Consider the following 21,580-nt stretch of genomic DNA (forward strand, 5'->3'; position numbering starts at 1 on the left):
TAGCTTTGTGTGTATTATAATATATTCACAGTACACATTTTTTCATAATTTTTTTATTTTAGTTTTTGGTATAAAAAAAGACTAAAACCACCATGAATGAATTCAGCAAAAAAAAAGTATACATTTAGGAAGTATGTTCACCAAGTATTCCCATGAAGATGTGCAGAAAGAACTCATGGTTTCCCCCTCATTGAAGTCCTATTGATGGGTTTAAACAGAATTAACAAGTCTTTGTGATTATAGCATTTGGCATTACTGAAATGTTGACAGGTTATTTAGCAGCTGTTGTAGAGCAATGTGATCAATGTTTGCTTATGTAAATGCGAGTCTCTGTGCAATTTTGCACCATTTCAACAGCAATCTGTGATCGTGTGGCAATGTAATCAAGGTATGAAATGATTGTTATTTTCTAATACAATCTCTTTTTTGGGCTTAGTTGTGGTCCACTTGCAGTGTACAAGTTATTATAATTAAATTCCAGCCACCTAACCATCCACTCCAACAAAAATCATGCCGTGGCTGAATCTGGTTGCCTACCCCTGTTCTAAAGACTGATGTTGGAAATCAACGTAAGCTAAATGAGCTGTGTGTCTTAGTCTTTCTCCACTCCCTGTCACACAAACACATTGTCTCACTTCTCAGTTGCAGTGGCCAAGACAACTTTCTGGCTGACGATGACTCATCACAGCACTTATTTAAAGGACAGCTATGTGTTTTTGACAAGACCTAATATTATAACTGTCAGATATCTAATTTCCTCTGTACTCTTGAGTGTTTCTGCTGCTACCCAGAGACAAAAATAAAATAAAATGTAAAACAAGTTGGACATGCTAGAATAAATAAAGGTTAAATAAAATAAAATAATGTCTGTCGTTAAAGGTTCCTTCTACGAATATATTCTGTTTAACCATCTTTAAAACATAAATAAAATGAACAAATACTGTTTTCTACTTTGTATTCTGCATTGAACCAGTCTGTTGCCGTATTGTTTGTGAGCAAGGCTGTTACAACTTAAAAAGCTTTTCATTACATAATGACACAGATGTGGTTGTTGCCACTGAAGCATCAAGGTTTGCTTGAGACATTTCTTTCTTAGCTCTTTGTAAAGAAGTAGAGAATCCACGTTTTAATACTCACCTTCACAGGCTGTCTCTGCATCCGTCTTTTCCTTCTGGGAGTTAGTGTTATAGCACCGTATAGGTACTAGGCAGGCAGATTTCTTTGAACATACTTAGGGACACCTTGGGAAAGCTTCTAAGTAAAAGCTTGATGCCTGCTTGGCTACATCAAAGTAAATACATGATTATGCAAATGTAATGCTATTCACCAGCCTTTGGTTTGGGGTTGAGATCGAATAAATGAAGGTGTGGCAGAGGTGTGTCTATAGATACGCCATATTCTGACCTTGAATTAATTCCCTAATATTTCCACCACCTTTACACGTTAGGAAACTATAAATAAGGTCTAGCCAACCTACCGGTCCTAAGTGGAACACCATCCACTTTATTTTGTCCAACAGAAATAACACCATTCTCCAGGCACTATCATTTACTAATTGATAAGAGCTATTGATAAGAGCTAGGTAAACGAACAAGCCATTTGGATAAGGAAATTGTAAATATAAATTACACTTGTTTTACATCTATTTTACCTTATATTCGCTGGAGACAAATATTAAACCAGTCATAAATCAGCAAACTGAAGCATATCAACATATCAACTTTCCTACAGTAAAGTTTATGAACTTATTTGTCATTATTTAAATTGTATGGCCTTTTAACTTGGAGGGATGGGCACTCTCCAATGTCTTAATTATAGGCTACCCTGACCTTCTCTGTTTCCTATTTCTATCATGTTAAATATTAGCCACTATCAGTATCGACCGTCAGTTGGCTTAATAACCACACATATTCAACTGCCAATTTACTGTTAGTTCCCCTCAGTTGGTATAGCCTACATTATCATTCCATTTAATTCCATTGCTTCGTTTACCTTCATTTGCTTCCCCTGTAAACGCCATCACAGCCGTGTGGTTGTTGCTGTGGATCGTTAATAACGGTTGATAACATAAAAAAATGACATGTAGACTAATTAACCTTTTACTGCAGTGGGCTAAATCAGGGTCACACAGAGTGATTCTTGGTAGTCTTAAACAAATCTACTTTGAGACTGAAGTATACACCTCACACACATGGTTATGGACATTAACAAAAGAATAAACCTGTACACCACATTTTAGTTGGTTTTTGAAATGATGAAATGATGAAAAATATTAACATTCCACCCATGAGGCCGAATAGGGCGTTTTTAGCCATTCACTGCAGGAAAGAGCTACATCGTTATGGAACGGAGTGCAGACCAAACCGTCGGTGAACAGGATGATGAGTGCAGGCAATAGATGAGGATATAGTCTACTATTGTATACTATTCTCCCTATTATAATTATATGTACACTAATCTTCCAAAATGAACATGAATTTAAGAATTGAACATGGTGCCTTTAAGGATGAAACAAACCACTGTATTATTGATTCTACAATATATTTACTATGTAAAGGCTCTCCAAACCTGTTTTTTTATGATTCATAAATACTTTCCTAAACCTAAATAATCTACAAGATCAGAGTATTTTTTTTCTCCATTATAGAATAATAGTGAAGACATCAAAACTATGAATTCATATTTGAAGAATCTCAAATATAAAATACACTTTGATTTGTTTAACACTTTTTGTGTTACATTATTCCATATGTGTTATTTCATAGTTTTGATGTCTTCACTATTATTCTACAATGTAGAGTCAATCACCACCTTCCGGAGACACCTGAAACCCCACCTCTTTAAGGAATACCTGGGATAGGATTAAGTAATCCTTCTAACCCCCCCCCCCCCCCCCCCCCCCCCAAAAAAAAAAAAGATATAGATGAACTATTGTAAAGTGGTTGTTCCACTGGATATCATAAGGTGGATGCACCAATTTGTAAGTCGCTCTGGATAAGAGTGTCTGCTAAATGACGTAAATGTAATTGTAAAAAATAGTAAAAATAAAGAAAAACCTGGAATGAGTGTGTCCAAACTTTTGACTGGTACTGTATTTAGATGGGGGCTCCAGAGTGGCGCATCGGTCTAAAGAACTGCATCTCAGTGCAAGAGGTGTCACTTCAGTCCCTGGTTTGAATCCAGGCTGAATCACATCTGGCCGTGATTGGGAGTCCCATAGGTGGTGCACAATCGGCCCAGCGTTGTCCGGGTTTGGCCGAGGTAAGCCGTCTTTGTAAATAAGAATTTGTTCTTAACTGACTTGCCTAGTTAAATAAAGGTTAAATAAATAAATAAATAAAATAGATGGCTTTCTTTCATTGATCCCTAATATTCTGAACTCGTTCTAGTGAGTTTGTCAACAAAATCTGCACTACAAAGGACACGGTATTTAAAGGGATGGCTTAAGATAAATGAACTGAAAACCCTATTGAATGAAAACTCCACAAGAATAGATATTGGCCAGTAAGTGGGAGGGTTTTTAGCAGTTGAATGAAATGTATTACACAACTGAGTAAGGTAAGTCTGAATACCAAATACTGAGAAGTGCGTAGGAAAGACAATTGTAGGAAAGCTGTACATTTCCTAAGTCTGAATAAGTCCCTTAAGGAACAGTGTGCTACCAGCAGAGCATCACATTCTGTGTTCTTTCATGGAGCTAGCAGAAGGAGTGTTATCCAAGCGAGGGCATTATGGATTTGTATCTCAGTTCTCTGTTGAGTTCCTCCATTGCTCCAGTAAGGGAGTTATTGCCTCAGTCAGAATACTAGCATAAATGATTCACAAAATGTTTTCAGAGATGCTACTCAAGCTATGCTGTGTTCCACTACATGATATAGTTTCTCTAGGAATACAATACACCTAGATACAAGTGTAATACCTATTTTCTATGACCAGGCGTAGGTTGAGTTTATGCTATTCAATATTGTTCTAAAACTATGTGTTTATGAACAAGACAAATTGATTGGGAGCTCAGTGGACAAGCCATGCCTCAAGATGATACTCTATTGGGGTCGTTCACATAATTCTAACATTATTTCATAAAGAGAACATGTTCAACTTCATAAAAAACATGTTTTCCCATCTCAAGAGGTTAAATAACAAAATTACTATAGTAAGTGCCTATTAAGTGCCAAATAAAGTAACAGGGTTGACGATTTCATCTTAAATCACCTATAAATCTCCTTGTGACAGGAGGAATGGAAGCTTGTTGTGTGCAACAGGAAGGTTCAATTGAATGCAAGATTCCCCAAAACATTTAAATTGTTTAAACATTTCTAGCCTGTCTATCTATGGGCAACAGGATTGACGTGTTATTCTCGACCTGCACAGTTTTCCACCACAAAACACTAGAAAATGTCAGGGGTGCATAACTGGTGGCATGGAAGTCAAACGCAGGAGAGCAGAACTTGGTAAATAGCCAGAGCCGTTTAATATACATAACTACCGGCATACAAAAATAACAAAACACATGGGCAACAAAACCCGTATCGCACACGTACTTACAATAAACAATTCCCAACAAGGACATGGGGGAAACAGAGGGAACATATACAACATGTAATTAGTTAATTGAAACCAGGTGAGTGTGACAACCAGACAAACAAATGGAGCATGAAAAATGGATCGACGATGGCTAGAAGACCGGTGACGTCGACCGCCGAACACCGCCCGAACAAGGAGAGGAACCGACTTCGGCAGAAGTCGTGACAGAAAATGGCCAAAAAGAGTAGAACCAGCTCACCTGCTTTTTGAACTATTATTTTACTATTAGATGTTCAATGTTTCTTTATGTTTTTTTTTATGAATAATTTCACCATATAAAAACGAGAGTTAAGTTCATGTAACAGAGTTATTCTCTATATTAGGGCACATCATTTAATATAACAGGGTTTTAAAATTCAGTTTTGGTGCACAATTTCTACTTAAAATATCAAAGGGACACAAAACGGAGTAATTTCATGGAACGACCCATCACTGTTGCAAATACACAAAGGACAGAGTGACAGGTGCTGGTTTATGCCTGTTGCTCTCATCGCTGTGGTGTGATGCATCTCTTTAGGAGACAGCCGCCTTGATGCAAACAAGAGCTAACTAAAAATAACACACCACACATTTTCAAAGACGAAAGGCAGAACATCATTTTTTTCCTGTTTAATATCTGTTTCTCAAACTGCTTTCTTCCTGTTTTGCTGTTGTTGTTGCCAAGGAGGAGTAATGTTGAGCTCTCTGGCTCAAACAGATTGGGGACTAAAGGGTTTGGACTCCCTGACCTTACAGATTACCACATATAAAGTTAGAGACGGAAGTTGTGTCTGGAGGAAGGATATCAAAAAAGCAAACATTATTACTTACTGGTAGTTATCTTTGAAGGAATTTAATGGTCAAAGTATATCTACAGGTTGGTTGAAAATATGCTTCTCTGTAACTCAGGGCTCTATTTTCGACTGGTGTTAAGTGTCAAATGCAAACTCGTTGACAATTTCGACTTGTAAAAGCCAGCGCTCTTCTTTTTTCCAACCTTTGCGCCAGGATTGGTAATTTACCTGTCTAACATCAGCTTGCTTGCGCTGTGGTGGGAGAGGTGGAAATATTTGAGGTGTGTTCTTAAAAGCGCGCAGCAATATTGCCAGTTTCAGTTAGCAAACAGTGTCATATGATGCAACAGCATCATAAGATTGTAAATACCAAAATATAGATTTGGGGTGGAGTTTTCCTGAATGTGTTATCGCTGTGCTTCATCTAATAGCAAAACCAGGACCTAGATTGCAGTTGAGATTACATTAAAAGTAGCGGTGATGTAGCCTCTGTAAGATGGTTCCATTAGGTTTATAAACATTATATTTGGGTGCATTATAACGGTGAGTGGACATTCTCTTTATATTGGATCTATTTCCAGCTCATAGGAAAAGTTTGGATGTGCGTAAACCCTCCATAGTCTACGTTGTTTTAGACCTAATATTATATGAGCACGGGGAGCAATTATGGTATCTGTAATTGTATTTAGCGTTTACTGTATTTAACTGTAAGTTGTTGTTTTGTTTTATTTTAATTTGATTAGAATTAATCACTGTCTTTTTAGGTATTGTCAATAGTGAGTATAATCTTGCTTTTTGACAACTTTTGGCATGGCTCAGACATAATTCATGTTACAGTAGGCCTACATCAGTGTGAGTGCTATATTTAACAACATATGTCCATATTAAAGCCATGCAAGTAATGTGGACTGCAAATATGGGATTGGCATATATTTTGTTCATTTGTTTCTGCAGGCTATTTAACAAATTAGACTATAAATGACTAACATTCAAAATGGAATTGATAACAACACAATACATAAAAGACTGTAAATACACAACTTGAAGTAACCAGGGTTCAACACACCTACAACTTGTTTATTCATCAAAAACACAGCCCTCTGCACCACCGCCAGTTACTGCACCCATAATTCCTGCTGTTAATATAGTTAAAATATTTCTGACACACCCCTAGACCAGTGGAGGCTGCTGAGGAGGAGAATGGCTCATAATAATGGCTGGAATGGAGTAAATGGAATGACATCAAAACATGGTTTTCATGTGTTTGATACCATTCCATTCCACTCCATTTCAGTCATTATTATGAGCTGTCCTCCACTCAACAGCCTCCACTGCCCTAGAAATATAATGCTATGGCAAGTGCTAAGATTTACCATTGCGTTAGGTTTGTTAAAATGGAGCCCTCAATGACTTATTACATTTGGAATAATCCTATAGCTACCAGTGGTGTAAAGTACTTAAGTAAAAATACTTGAAGGTACTACTTAGGTATTTTTTTTCTTTACTTTACTATTTATATTTCTTAGAATTTTATTTTTACTTCACTACATTTGTAAAGAAAATAATGTACTTTTTACTCCATACATTTCCCCTGACACCCAAAAGTACTTGTTTTGAATGATTAGCAGGACAGGAAAATGGTCTAATTCACACATTCACACAAGAGAACATCCCTGGTCATCCCTACTGTCTCTGATCTGGAGGATTCACTAAACATATGCTTTGTTTATACATGATGTCTGAGTGTTGGAGCGTGCCCCTGGCTATGGCTTGCTTAATATAAGGAATTTGAAATGATTTATACTATATTTACAACCAAATACTTTTAGACTACTCAAGTAGGATTTTACTGGGTGACTTTCACATTTACTTGAGTAATTTTCTGTTAAGGTATCTTTATGTAATGGCTGTTGTAGAGAGGGGACCAAAGCGCCGCGTGTTGAGTGCTCATGATGAAATTTATTTTAACTCAAAAACACTAAAGACAAAATAACAAAGAGAAAAACGAACGCGCACAGTTCTGTCAGGTACATAGACTAAACAGAATACAACTACCCACAAACACAGGTGGAAAAAAACCTACTTAAGTATGATATCCAATTAGAGACAACGAGGACCAGCTGCCTCTAATTGGAGATCATCCCAAAAAACAACAACATAGAAATAGAAAACTAGAACTAAAAATAGATATAGAAAACATAGGAAAACACAAAACACCCCCTGTCACGCCCTGACCTAGTCTACCATAGAAAATAACATCTTACTATCGTCAGGACGTGACACTTTACTTTTACTCAAGTATGACAATTGGGTTCCTTTTCCACCACTGATAGCTACTTACCATAATGATTTACAGCAAACCCATGGCCCTATATACACTACAGTTTATCCATAGGGCTTCAATCCCTTTCCTCAAAGGCAAAGATCAAACATATATAAATGAATCTTCTAACTGTGCCATCTGCTCTCCTCCCAGGGACCAAAGCCAAATAGTACCCGGGTACAAAAGTCTGCTTCCCTGTATCTCCCATAATCCTTCTCTCTCCCAGCTATGCTGTAGCTGGAGGTTGAAGGTTATGTATCCCTCCTCTGTGGTCATCTCTCACCGCCTTGATAAATATTTCCCCCCCTTCAGCCATTAGACCCCTGCCAGCTCAAATCCATGCCCTGCAGAGACCAATGTGGCCTTGATAAATTTGCCCTATTATGCTGATAAATTAGTGGCTTGTCTAAGCTTTCTGCAGTGCTCTGTTGCTGGTGGCAGGGTGCCTGTCATTACCCCAACTAAATGCATTTTTTTTTAAACTTTAAAATAGCAAGGTAAGACTAAAAACAAAATCGAGTCAGTCACATGCTGACATGGTGTTTGGATATGTTGATATAAATTCGGGAAGAAAATGGAAATACACTTGCAAGACTAACGTTACCAAACAGGGTTTCCTTCTGCCTGCTTTCTGTTCATTTGATTCCCACTGCCACCCATCATGTGTTTTAATTTCATTAGGGGCTAGATTGAATCAGATCTGCCGTAACCCACGATAACCAGCAACTGCATAGCATAAAATAGTTTTTGTTTAGGCGATGTCGGAAGTGTAACTAAGCTGGAGCTGTCAAATCGGTGAGCGGCTGCTCATTGTCACGAAGCCACACCCGTCTCAGCCACATTAGAAGTTTAGAATGAGAAAGTGTAGGCTATATAGAAATAATGACACTCAAATGTAATATAATTAAACAAAATAATAAGGATTTCTATCAGCCTAATCGAGGTGTAGACTGCATCTCAAATTCCAGTGTTCGATTTCTACTAATGCATCTCTGTGCATCCAATGGCAATGTCCCCAATAGGTATAATGTAGGGAGCCGCTGGCTGAATTGACAGCTCCAACGCAGTTACACCTCGAACAACGCTAAACAAAAACAATTATATGCTACACAGTTGTTGGTTATCCCGGGTAATGGCAGATCTGATTGAATCTAGGCCTTATAATATGCCATGTTTTACTGTATGTAACGTGAATTCCTTGGTGAGTGACTTACAGTATATTGTCAACAAAAATAATTGCTATTGACTTTGGGGTTGTTAGTATTAAATGTATTTATATTATTCAGTTCTACACAGTCCATGACATATTATTGGTTTGCATGAGATGTTTTTCTGCCATCTCACCATATTCTCCCTTAACACCATCATGGATGTTTTCTCTTACCTCCTGAGTCTGTAATCCATTATGTACTGCAGTAAGATTTCATACTGGTAAGCATACCGTAATCCTGTATTATTTACCACTGAGAATCCTCTAAGGCAATTACAAAAAAAACATTTGCATATGGTAAACATCCGGAGAGAAACGAGGGAGGAAAAAGCGAGACAATAAAAAAACACTGAACACTCAGTAATATTAAATGTTGACCTGGAAGTAAACGGCGCTGGTGGCCAATCTCCTATGTATTAGTTTGTGTGTGTGTGAACATAGGGTCAGTGAGAGGACATGGAATTATTGCTCAAGTAGGGTATTACTATGGGGTTGTTCTAGGGAAGTCAGCTCCTAAAACATGAGGTTCAGACTGTACTGAGATGGTGACCCTCATCAGGTCCTCTGAGAACAATGACATGTAAAATAGATTCCTCTCTCCCTGCACATAAAATCCATTACTTGACCGAATGTTACCATGCTGCAATAGAATAATTGACTGCATTGCCAGCTTTGTAATACTTGGACAACATAATAAATCACAATGTATTCAAGAGAGCATCCCCATCCACTCAACTCCCCACCCTAGCACTTTTCTCTTTCTCCTCCTCCTCTTGTTGTTTGCCTCTCAGTGAAACCATGGGCAGCATCACACAGCGGTAAAGGTCAGGAGAAAATCACTGTCGGAATACAGAGGAGGCATCTGACCAATCAGCCCCAAGCTGTGTGCCATTTGCTCCAGATTAAAACCAGGGAGCTGTGTGCAGTCAGGTAAGAGAGGCTGACCTGGCGGGCAGCTGCACAATACCCTTTTATGTTTTGGGGTTTACAAAGTCTGTGCAGTGCTAGGAATTAACGGACTTCTTTCTTTTGGAGGCCATTTCCAGAGCATGGTTTCATTATGATCAGGCATCCATCTCAAAACATAACTGTAAATAAATCAGTTTGTATCAAAAGCATTTTGATTAGTTTGTGTGGATATTTGAAGGCCAAACAGACTGGTGCATCACTTGATAAACATCTACGGTGACTTGAAAATAATTGTACTGTAAGCAGGCCTACATACACTGAGTACCTAAACATTAAGAACACCTGCACTTTCCATGACATAGACTGGCCAGGTGAATCCAGGTGAATGCTATGATCCCTTATTGATGTCACTTTTTAAATTCACTTCAATCAGTGTAAATTAATGGGAGGAGACAGGTTAAAGATTGATTTTTAACCTTTGAGACAATTGAGACATGGATTGTGTATGTGTGCCGTTCAGAAGGTGAATGGGCAAGACAAAATATTTAAGTGCCTTTGAATGGGGTATGGTAGTACTGTTGGTGCCAGGAGCACCGGTTTTTGTCAAGAGCACCGGTTTGTGTTTTTTTATGCTCAACAGTTTCCTGTGTGTATCAATTATGGTCCACCGCCCTAAGGACATCCAGCCAACTTGACACAACTGTGGGAAGCATTGGAGTCAACATGGGCCACCATCCCTGTGGAATGCTTTCAAACCTTGTAGAGTCTGTTGTAGGCTGTTATAAGGAACCATACGTTTTTTGAAAGTGTTGTCAATGTATGACTAACACCTGTTTACATGGTTATGTCTTCATTCTGATGATAATGTGTGAACTGCTTTTGCATGGCAAAAAATACACCGCCACTTCTATGAATGATGTATTACCCATGTAATTGATCCATACTTACAGCATGTTAACATATCCTCTGAGGTTGTATAATCATTGGATTGAGAGTCAAAAGATGTCATGCCTCTTACCATGAAAGCAACTGCAAGCTGGACTGTAAACAGTGCTGTCGTATTCCTCCAACTTGCTGATATGTTGACGTGTGTACGTATATGAACTGATAGTATTATATTGCCCGAAGGGATTACAGAAATGAGAGACTAAGCTTAGTATTTATGAAAATGTGCTTATTTTTTTCTCACATAATCAGTTTTAATATTTGTCGTTGATATTTCCTAATTGCTTTTCTGAAATTAGGAGTTTTTCTGCTGTCTCAGAATATGTTTAACTACATATACAATACATGTTGAGCTACTATATGGCACAATAATATTCAGAGACCATAATTGGTGGTTTAGGGTAAGGTATCAACAACTAAAACAGAGGAACAACGCGGTGAACATTTTAATCTTTAAATGTATTTATTTTAGATTTCGTCATCAAAATTTTTACAAAACATTTTCTGACAATAATATACTCAACGAAAGAGCCATATTTTGCGTTTGGACCAGGTCTCCACAAAACCGCTTTAGGTCTGAGTACATACAAATAAAATATAAAAACCAAAACAACAACAAACCAACTACAGAAGAAAACAATGCAGCGCATATTTACATCCCACAGAAATCAATGCCCTCCTTAGGAGATGGATGAGAGGGAAAAGCAGGAATTCCCATGGAAATATCATGGAAAGAATAAGAGGATATTGGTGGGATGGGAGAGTGTGGAGAAGCTTGGAGCAGGCAAGGAGAAAAATAATATGATAATATTGTTTTCTGTCAGTTTTACTATACGTTCACATCTCTACATTGACTGTGGCAGTAAAATGGAGTCTATATGAAAGTAGTGTTCCTTGTTTTCTGTTAACAGAAATCCAATTAGGGGTGTAAACATGCTTTGTCATACCAAAATATCGCCTGTTTCTCTGACAGGATAATGGTTATGCTTAGATTTTACTCTGCCCTTTGGCATAAGCAATGGTTATAAACTAGGGTCAAGACAATAGGGATTAAGGTTAAAGACTTACAGCTAATATGTAACAGCATGGAACAATAGCAATCAATGGGGAGGTAAAAAGACTGGCCTGAACATCCGTAATGGGACATTGATTCAGGGGAATTACAGGGATGTAAGAGCTCCTCCTACTGTCCTGTAATTCCTCAGGTCTCCACATGCTCTGGGCCCTATAGAGGCCCTCTACTGTAACTGTATAACACCCCAGTATTGGACTCAGAGATGGATGGCAGGGACTAGAAAAGACGACCCAAAACCACATCTGGCTGGGAATACATTTTTCAAATCTATTGATCACTTAGAAGCCATTGAAGCTCTGTGGTTGGCCTCAGATGAACTGGATGGGGGATGTGTTGTGTTGATGGCAGGGAGGCTGAGGTGCTGCAGAGCCCGGAGCCATGGTGAGATATAAGGACCAGGTTTAAGACACCACAAACTTGGTGTGCACCAGCAGTGACAGAGCCTGGGCAACAAAAGCCATGGTACATCAGCAGCAGATGTTAGGCCCTGTGGGGAAGTTGCAGAGTACAATGATGAGACCGCTCACTGCATCCTCAGCCATGTGCACCAGGCGTGATAAGACTGCATACAGCCAAGGTGTGGAAGGATTTAGGAGATAGGCAGGTGTCTGTGTGCCGCCTCCTACATGTTTACTGTAGATGTGTAGCAAGGTGTTAGGATAGCATCCCCTGGTGTGCATGGGACGCGGAACCTTTGTTTTAACCAAATACAGTACAATCCCCTTGTTCTTACCCCTTTCCTTAATTTCTGTTCTTCCCCCCTCCCCATTCCCCCTAGTGATTTGCATTTAGCCATTCCTCTGAGCATAAACAAGGAAATATGAAAGGCTTCCCTGCAACACTTCAGACCTTCATTCAGCCCCCCTTCAGCAAAATCTGTTCCCAGCAGGGATTTGAGCCCATACTCGGAGGGTGGGGGTAGAAGGGAAAACAAAACCCAAAAGAAACAAAGCAGAGGAAAAAACAAAGCCTGTCGGCATTGCTGGGCTAGCACAGATGTTCCTTAAGTTTAGTCCCTGTGCTGAAAGCCCCCATACAGTACGGCATAAGAAAAATGGGCCAAAAGACTAGTTAATGCAAGACAGCAGGGTCCTTTTATTCCAATGGCCTTATCAGTGCTGATCATGGATGTAGATAATGGTAAACCGATTATTTATTAGCCACTAATTTAATTGTGATTATAATGTGTTCATTTCACCTTCCAATTACATATTGGGGTGAAATCGCTTTGACCGTTGTTGGACTGCTGTTAAGAGATTACTGCTTAAGGAAACATATTAATGAAGAAAACTAAATTATGAAGACTGGTCTAGAAACGTATTACCAGGATAGAAGAGGAAAGCCTCTCTCTGGGGTATAACCTCGTCCAACAAAAGCCTCTATGCATACAGACTGCATGGAGAATGGAGGGCCCATTGTGCTAGAGAAATCTACTCAGGAGAGGAATGGCTATGGAGGGCTCAGTGAACAGCTTGCTTGAGAGAAAACAAAGTGACCTGTGTGTGTGTGTGTGTGTGTGTGTGTGTGTGTGTGTGTGTGTGTGTGTGTGTGTGTGTGTGTGTGTGTGTGTGTGTGTGTGTGTGTGTGTGTGTGTGTGTGTGTGTGTGTGTGTGTGTGTGTGTGTGTGTGTGAAAACATGTCTTTGTGGTTCTAGGGCATGTCAAACAGGAAAGATTCTCCATACTTTCTGTTTCTAGTTCAGTGCACACACTCATATCAGGATGTGGTTTCCCTAATAGTCAGCATGCGGAAAGAATTAGAATGTTATAAAACAGGTTCACCAAAGTCACCAAAGACAGACATGAGATTCAGGCCAGGGAGATGGCAGGGGGCAGGGGAGGTATCAGATCCAGGCCAGGGAGATGGCAGGGGGTAGGGGAGGTTTGAGATCCAGGCCAGGGAGATGGCAGGGGAGGTATCAGATTCAGGCCAGGGAGATGGCAGGGGGCAGGGGAGGTATCAGATTCAGGCCAGGGAGATGGCAGGGGGCAGGGGGGGTATCAGATTCAGGTCAGGGAGATGGCAGGGGGCAGGGGAGGTATCAGATCCAGGCCAGCGAGATGGCAGGGGAGTTATGAGATCCAGGCCAGGGAGATGGCAGGGGGCAGGGGAGTTATGAGATCCAGGCCAGGTTGATGGCAGGGGGCAGGGGAGTTATGACATCCAGGCCAGGGAGATGGCAGGGGGCAGGGGAGTTATGAGATCCAGGCCAGGGAGATGGCAGGGGCAGGGGAGTTATGAGATCCAGGCCAGGGAGATGGCAGGGGGCAGGGGAGTTATGAGATCCAGGCCAGGTTGATGGCAGGGGAGTTATGAGATCCAGGCCAGGGAGATGGCAGGGGGCAGGGGAGTTATGAGATCCAGGCCAGGTTGATGGCAGGGGGCAGGGGAGTGATGAGATCCAGGCCAGGGAGATGGCAGGGGGCAGGGGAGGTATAAAGAGTAAGGCAAGACGTTGATAGAACTGAGAGTGAGATGTCCCATTTGTAAAGACATTTGCTCAACATTTATTACAATTTAAACTCAAACCAGCACTGCAGTCAGAAGCCATTTTGAGTAAACCGACAGTTTTTATGTAATATGTGGGGCATATCTGAAAAAACTTCTAGATCATGATATCATTATAAGAGCATTATTTCTGTGTTTGCTTAGGGGTTGGTAAATTATTAAATGAAAAATAAAGTTATCATGGCACAACAAAAAACTTTTCAAAATAACTTTAATAACGAAAGAATGACTTGTACCAAGAAAATGGCTTATTTGAAGCCTGCTATGAAAAATACTCTACTACAGGCCAGACACTTCAAATTATTGACACTTCAAGTCATTATGTTAGGGCTTCCAATGTCCCTGTCATGTGTGGCTCCGGTAGGGGGTGTGACCATGAGAAATAACTAATAACCTCAGTGATAGACTATCTCTGCAAGAATGGTGACGTGGTGGAGGGACGTGGTGGAGGGACGTGGTGGAGGGATGTGGGAGCAGTTAGAAACATATTCATCATTAAAACAAGGAGAGAAGAGCAAATGGTGGGAATCATCACCTCCCTCCCAAAGCCATCTTCAGGACAGACTCCCTTCCTCACACTGGTTCGTGGATAAGGCTCCTCTTCTGGCCACAAGCAGTTTGTGTTTCAGAAGAAGCGAAATATGTAACTTTTTTCTATATTTACAAGACACATAAGTCCAGATGGATTTTGTCCTTTTGATTGAGTATTTTATAGAATTTCTTGACATCTTTGATCATCTCAAAAAGTGTCACTTTTGCTCCCAGGTCAAGAAACTTCACAAAAGCATACCCCCCCCCAATCCATGTCCCGGCCCTTACCTTCTCCTGTGGCAGGCCAGTGATGACCACAGACAATTATCCAGACAGATACAAAAATTACCATAGCATGTTGTTATTTGGACATGGGGAGTAAGGAGGGTGGGGGATGCCGGTTGAAAGCAACCACAACAAATGTTCAAGTCCATCATCAACTCCATCAATCAATGGTTAAGGATGTCCAATAGTGGCCATGGGTGACAGAGAGAGTGTCCACATTCATCTGGTGAGCGTCCGAACACTGTCAGGCACACTGGCTGGCAAATGGCTGTGTTGTTAACAGGCAATATCCATCCCCAGTGGCAGTCCACCACAGTCAGTGAGTTCATCTGGAGGTCGAAGAAACATCAACGTGTCAGCCAGTCCAACAAGCCCCGATGAGGCACTGGGCTCTGTGTCTGCACTGTCTCTGAGGGAGTAGGGGGCAGCACAGGAGCAGTACATCACCAACCTACCAGAATACCAACCTACCGGTCACATCACAAACAGTTACAAGAAAATGAAGCATTGCTTTGAGAAATCAAATATGTAAAATGGCTTGCTAGGCCTTTACAGGTGGTAAGAGATTCAACCTTCAGTTGAGGTCCCTCGAAGGACCTGCAGACAACCTTGTTAACTGCTTTGCCCAATTTGATCAAACTGAGCATCGCAAAGCATTGGCATTTTAAAGAGCTTCATTCTGCCCTAATACTTCACTTCCAGCTATTCCATTTAAAGGATTTAATGAGATAGATATCAACCCATGAATTCCCCAGATCATAGAGAGTATAATACATGGTGGGCCAATTCCAGCCAGCTGCCAAATCTTGACAAGCCATTACACATGCTTCCTATATTTTTCCTATAGATCGGACTACATCAAATTATCTTTTTGTAATGACAACTTGGCAAACTGAGTAGGCTGCGCCACCATTTACAGACACAGGCCTCGGCAGCCTGCGTAGACGATATCATGTGGTTTGGTTGTACATATCTGTATACAGGTGGCAGACGTACATTTATAAAAAGTAAACCATTTAATGTGTACCAGTTTGGATGTTTTCAGAAACAAAAAGTATAAAGAAAACAAATGCTATTATGTACATATAAAATAACACATCTTTGGTATGACATGAGCACATGAATAGAACTTAGCATGAGACTGTGACCTCCATGGAAATCATACAATGCTCTACTTCTTTTCCCTCGCCACATCATTCTCCTGTTTAGAAAAATTAGCTCATTTTAATGAAATGATTCCCATTAGATAGCATTATGACTGCTGACTGGCAATTTTAATGGGAATAACAGCAAGCCTTTGAGCTCTGGTAAACATGATTTTGTGTCACGATGTTTATTTTTCTTTATATCTCCCTCATTTCATTTTCCTCCAGAAACCTTGTTTATTGCACATTCCTTTTTCACTCCAAACACAGCGTGAAAGAACTGTCATTATCCATTCCCTGGTGCAGGCACCCTACAATGTTGTCGCTGTATGGGCCAGAGCTGTAACCAAAGCGATGTTAATGTTAACGTGTCATGCATGTTGCATCACGTTTCAAGTTTCCCAAGAGCCAGGAGGAGGGGAGCAGGAGGGCCACTTTGAAGTGTTTGGAAAAATAAAGAGAGATGATAGCAGAACTCCCAGGATGCATCAGCCTTCATAATGGTCACATTCCGGGTGCCAGATGCCAAAGGCATCTAGCCATGTAAATTGATATTTTTTTGTTTTCTTCTCCTCACCTCCGCCCCTTTGTAGCTTCCCATGCCAATGTGCTAAAAAAGGCCCCAAAGAACCACTCCGCTCCATCGCCCTCTATTCAAGAGTCATGGTGGATCTGTGGCATCCCCACCCTGCCTCAAATGACAGCCTCTCGCTCCAGCTGTTAGCGTCCAAAGGTGAGCGTGGTGGTGCGCTCTGGGGGAGGGAAGGGACCGCCGGTGCCCTCGGACGGGACTCTGAGGATAGAGGGTGGTGAGCGGGGCCTGGCCCTCACCCCCATGGTGGCAGAGGGCACAGTGGGCAGCGCTACAGTCTGTATGGTGGCCCTCTCGCGTGGCCCCAGCTCCTCCAGGCCCTGCGGGGGGCCCTCGTAGCCCATGTTGAGCCGCAGGGGCTGATGGGCTTGGCAGTAGTCCACGATAGGTTGCTCATACCGGTAGTACGTTAGGGCGCCCATCTGGTGCGGGGCCTGTTTAGAGGAGGGAGGGAGGGAGGGAGGGAGGGAGAGGGAGGATGACGCAGGGATTGAGAATGGCAGAGGGAGAGAGAGAGAATGTGTGAGAAATTAGGTGGGAGAGGGAGAGGAGGGGCAGAGAGAAAAAAACATCAGAGATGTCAATCTCAAATGCTTCTATCTTTTGTTGAGAGCTTTGAGCACTGTAGATATCAACAAGCAGTTGGGAACAAATCATCATCAATAATTATAATAATATCTACAATTCAAACAAATATTTTTGTCAAACAGTGAGTCGTTTGTCAGAAAACAATAACAATGTGTATCAATTCCCTAAATGATTAATCGTAAGAAAGCTAGGTGGAACAACCACATATCACAGTCACTTATCGTTCCATGTCATTTCAGCAAGCCATGACACCCACCATCTCAGATGATTCTGAAATCTTTTCTGTAGTTAAAAACAGATAAGATGAGCATTCCCGCAAAATTATTTTGCTGACATTTAATTTGATCTCTGAGAAATTAAGCTAATTGATTGTACCCAAATTGGCCCTTTTAATTTATAGGATTTACATTATATTATATTTATTATATATTGACATTATATATAAGTATAGTACCCAACATCTGATTTGGACCATTGAGAAAGACATGAGGAAGAGCCGTTTCGGATCAAAACATTGTCAATAAAGCGGTGAATTGGGAAGTTCAACAATATGGGGGAACACCCCACACACCATGCCACCCACGAACACCCCACACACCATGCCACCCACAAACACCCCACACACCATGCCACCCACGAACACCCCACACACCATGCCACCCACGAACACCCCACACACCATGCCACCCACAAACACCCCATACACCATGCCACCCACGAACACCCCATACACCATGCCACCCACGAACACCCCACACAGCATGCCACCCACGAACACCCCACACACCATGACACCCACGAACACCCCACACACCATGCCAATCCCACCCCAACAACCGTCTGACAAGTAGTATGGAGCTGCACTTTGAGTATTGCTTCTTCATCCTATGTAATTTATTCCCTGCAAATCTGGTGATGTTTTTTTCCCCTGTTCAGAGACATTAGCAATTGAAGTTGCTTGTATTATTTACCATAAATTTGTGTGAAAGTACCGGGTTTTGCCCAATAGGTGCCACTGTTCCTGCTACCGCCACCCCCTTTTATCCATTTAGCTGGTCTCTAGTGTTTATTAAATGGATCACAACATTTTCTTCAACATTTCAAATGTGGGTAGAAACACAATAGCTTTTGCTCAATGTCTTTTTACCCAACGTGAGCGCAGCATCTGTCTTGTTATACGGTGTACACCGTGCTCATTTCTATTTTCAAATAGGCATGCAGCCGTCCACATACATAAATATGTCGTACTTAAAGAGAGGATCAGTGTAAACTGAAGCAGAGTTCCATAGAGTCTAGACAACCACAATGACACAAAATCAGCCACAGACACAGGATGTTCACTGCTGTTACAGCATTCTCCCCTCATTCAAGTACAATGACATAACTCAAAATTACTATGCTCGCTCCATCACCATGTCACTTGTGTCAGTGCCAGAAGCACTCGTCACATTTGGTGCTGTGTCAAGTCTCCCATTCCCTCAACAACCAGAGCACCGTGCCAAACAAACAGATGAGCGACTTCCAGCGTTTTCCCCAACTCACTGCCTGAGTTCACTGCCTTAACAAAGGCCAATTAGTGGAGGTTGAAAGGTGCCCAGAAACAATAGTGAGAGATGGCAGCCGTCTGGAATAAAACACGTGCCTGACAGCGATGATAGACGATCAGATCTTACAATGGCGGCTGTGACAAGATACAAACAAAACAAACAACAATAACAAATAGGAAGCTAAGAAAGAAAACAGAGAGAGAGAAATAATTCCCAGTGTGCCGTCTTGTCTGGGAGGACACTGCATCAATTCAGCCCTATAAGTTCTCTAGTCTTGTTGGCTGACAGAGCAAAAACAAAATGAGCCTCCTCTTTGGGTAACATGAATTCAAGGTTTATGCAAGAGTAGAAGTCATGGACCCAGTCAGTTGAGCAAGATCAGTCATTCAGATAGTAGAGTTACCACAGGCAGAATAGTCCCTAAGTGTGGAATAACAATCAAAGTAGCCGTGAGCAAAGTTAAAGAGATCAGACAGTACAAAACATATACTCCCACTGAGCTATATTGACTTGATTTGGTGTCTAATGAGCAGGGTTGGGGCCAATTCCATTTTAATTCCAGTCATTTCAGAAAGTAACCAAAATTCCAATTTCCTCATTGAAAAGCATTGAAGAGAATTGGAATTTCAGACTACTTCCTGAATTGACTGGAATTGAAATGGAATTGACCCCAACCCTGTTAATGAATGCAGTGTTATGGGTTCCAATTCCTGGCTAGTCTGGGCTATGTCAATAAATACAGAAAACAAACAAACTGTACAGACTACAGAGAAAGTATGACCTCTTTTCACAAATCTGTCCCTCCCCCCTCTCTCAAATGGACTCCGTTAAGCTAGACCTATACTCATTACATTATGGGCACTCAGCGGATTACTCCCCCTCTCTCTGAGTCTCTCCCCCTCCTCCATCCTCCCCCCACACACCCCTCCCCCCTCTGATTAATTAACGGATATTAACTCCTAACTGTTTCAGTGGATTCTATTGAAGTGCCAGGGCATAAATCTGCCCAGAATGCAAGGAATGTGTGTGTGTGTGTGTGTGTCAAAGAGAGAGAGAGAGAGAGAGAGAGAGAGAGAGAGAGAGAGAGAGAGAGAGAGAGAGAGAACCTGTTAACACACACCTGGCGGTCTAGCAGCAAATCCACAGCAGTCTCTGGCCTCAGCGTTTTGTGATTGAATTGTCTCCTCAGAGAGGTGGAATGGAATTAGGTGTAAATCTCAGACTGATGCGCTTGGTGTGATGAACTAGCTTAATTGGCTTACATTGTTCTTTTTGTTTGTCTCCAAAGAGAGAAAAATGTCCCCATTGGTTAATATTTATAACAGTGACAGTGCCTCGGGCAAAGACAGTGCAAATGGTTCCCTTGGACCGCTTCGCCAAAACACTTTCACTTTGATCCTCTCAGCTCTGCCTCGTCTGTCTGTCTGGGCACTAGGATACTATAGCAAAGGGGAAAGATGGAGAGCGGACCCATACTCATGCATTTGCAATATGACCTTACAGTATGTTTCCAGGTAGTCTCTTAGGAACCAGGATGTGAGAGGGAATCAGAGCCATTGATTCTCTGTGCTGTGGAAGGTCACATTCAGAGAAGTGTATCCATCGCACATACCTGGTACTCATTACGGATAGCAGTGTGCACAGTGACCGGAAACACAGTCATTTGCAGCTGCTAAAAAAGAATACAGTGTGGAAAGACATTACCATAATTTATTTCAATGTGATATCTATATTTAATTAAATGTAATTCACTTGTCATGAAAATACTTCACTTACTCTGATTATATGGAATAGAAATAATTGTGTTCCAGAGTGCTGTTTTGGTAAGGTACTTATAATGCCATCAGGGGTAAAGCTCTGTTTTCATAATGTGTTTGCAACGTGAGTGATCTCCCTCTCTTTGTGTGTGTGTGTGTGTGTGTGTGTGTGTGTGTGTGTGTGTGTGTGTGTGTGTGTGTGTGTGTGTGTGTGTGTGTGTGTCTACTGAACTGTAGGCCTAAAAATATCCAATAAAATACAAATTGTCACATGCTTCGTAAACTACAGGTGTAGACCAACAGTGAAATGCTTACTTACAGGTCCTTTTGCAGTGTTAAAGATAAAACAAGTGAATTAAAATATAAATAATGACACAAGGAATAAATACACAGTGAATAACGAATAACAATAACGAGAAAAATAACATGGCTGTATGTGTGGCCTATACACTGAGTGTACAAAACATTAAGAACACCTTCCTAATATTGAGTGTCACCCACCCCTTTTGCCCTCAAAACAGCCTCAAAGCTTTCACCTGGATTCACCTGGTCTGTCATGGAATGAGAAGGTGTCCTTAATGTTTCGTACACTCAGTGTATGTGTGTGTGTCACTGTGTAGGTGTGTGAGTCTGCAACATTAATGTTGTCCTTTCTTCGTGTAGACGGCACAGATATTGCACTGGGGGCATCCATGACATGGAGCCCACCAGACAGGATTTCAGCCCCAGAAAAACAGACGGTGTCTGAGGGGAAGTTTAGCCAAACATCATCACATTTACAAAAACAAAGCATGACCCCAGAGGAAAG

At 41.2% G+C, this 21,580-nt stretch overlaps 1 protein-coding gene across 1 annotated transcript in view; it reads right to left on the minus strand.

The window, feature by feature from the left end:
- Positions 1 to 11,200: 11,200 nt before the first annotated feature.
- Positions 11,201 to 21,580, minus strand: part of LOC106565209 (leucine-rich repeat transmembrane neuronal protein 4) — a 143,832-nt gene continuing 133,452 nt past the window's right edge. The window contains exon 3 of the mRNA XM_014132079.3: positions 11,201 to 17,314. Within this exon, the coding sequence (XP_013987554.1) occupies positions 17,009 to 17,314 (306 nt within the window). The 3' untranslated portion in view covers positions 11,201 to 17,008. The remainder of the gene's footprint in view (positions 17,315 to 21,580) is intronic.

This window comes from Salmo salar, chromosome 01, assembly GCF_965601325.2.
Source record: "Salmo salar chromosome 01, fSalSal1, whole genome shotgun sequence".
In the NCBI taxonomy this organism is placed as follows: Eukaryota; Metazoa; Chordata; class Actinopteri; order Salmoniformes; family Salmonidae; genus Salmo; species Salmo salar.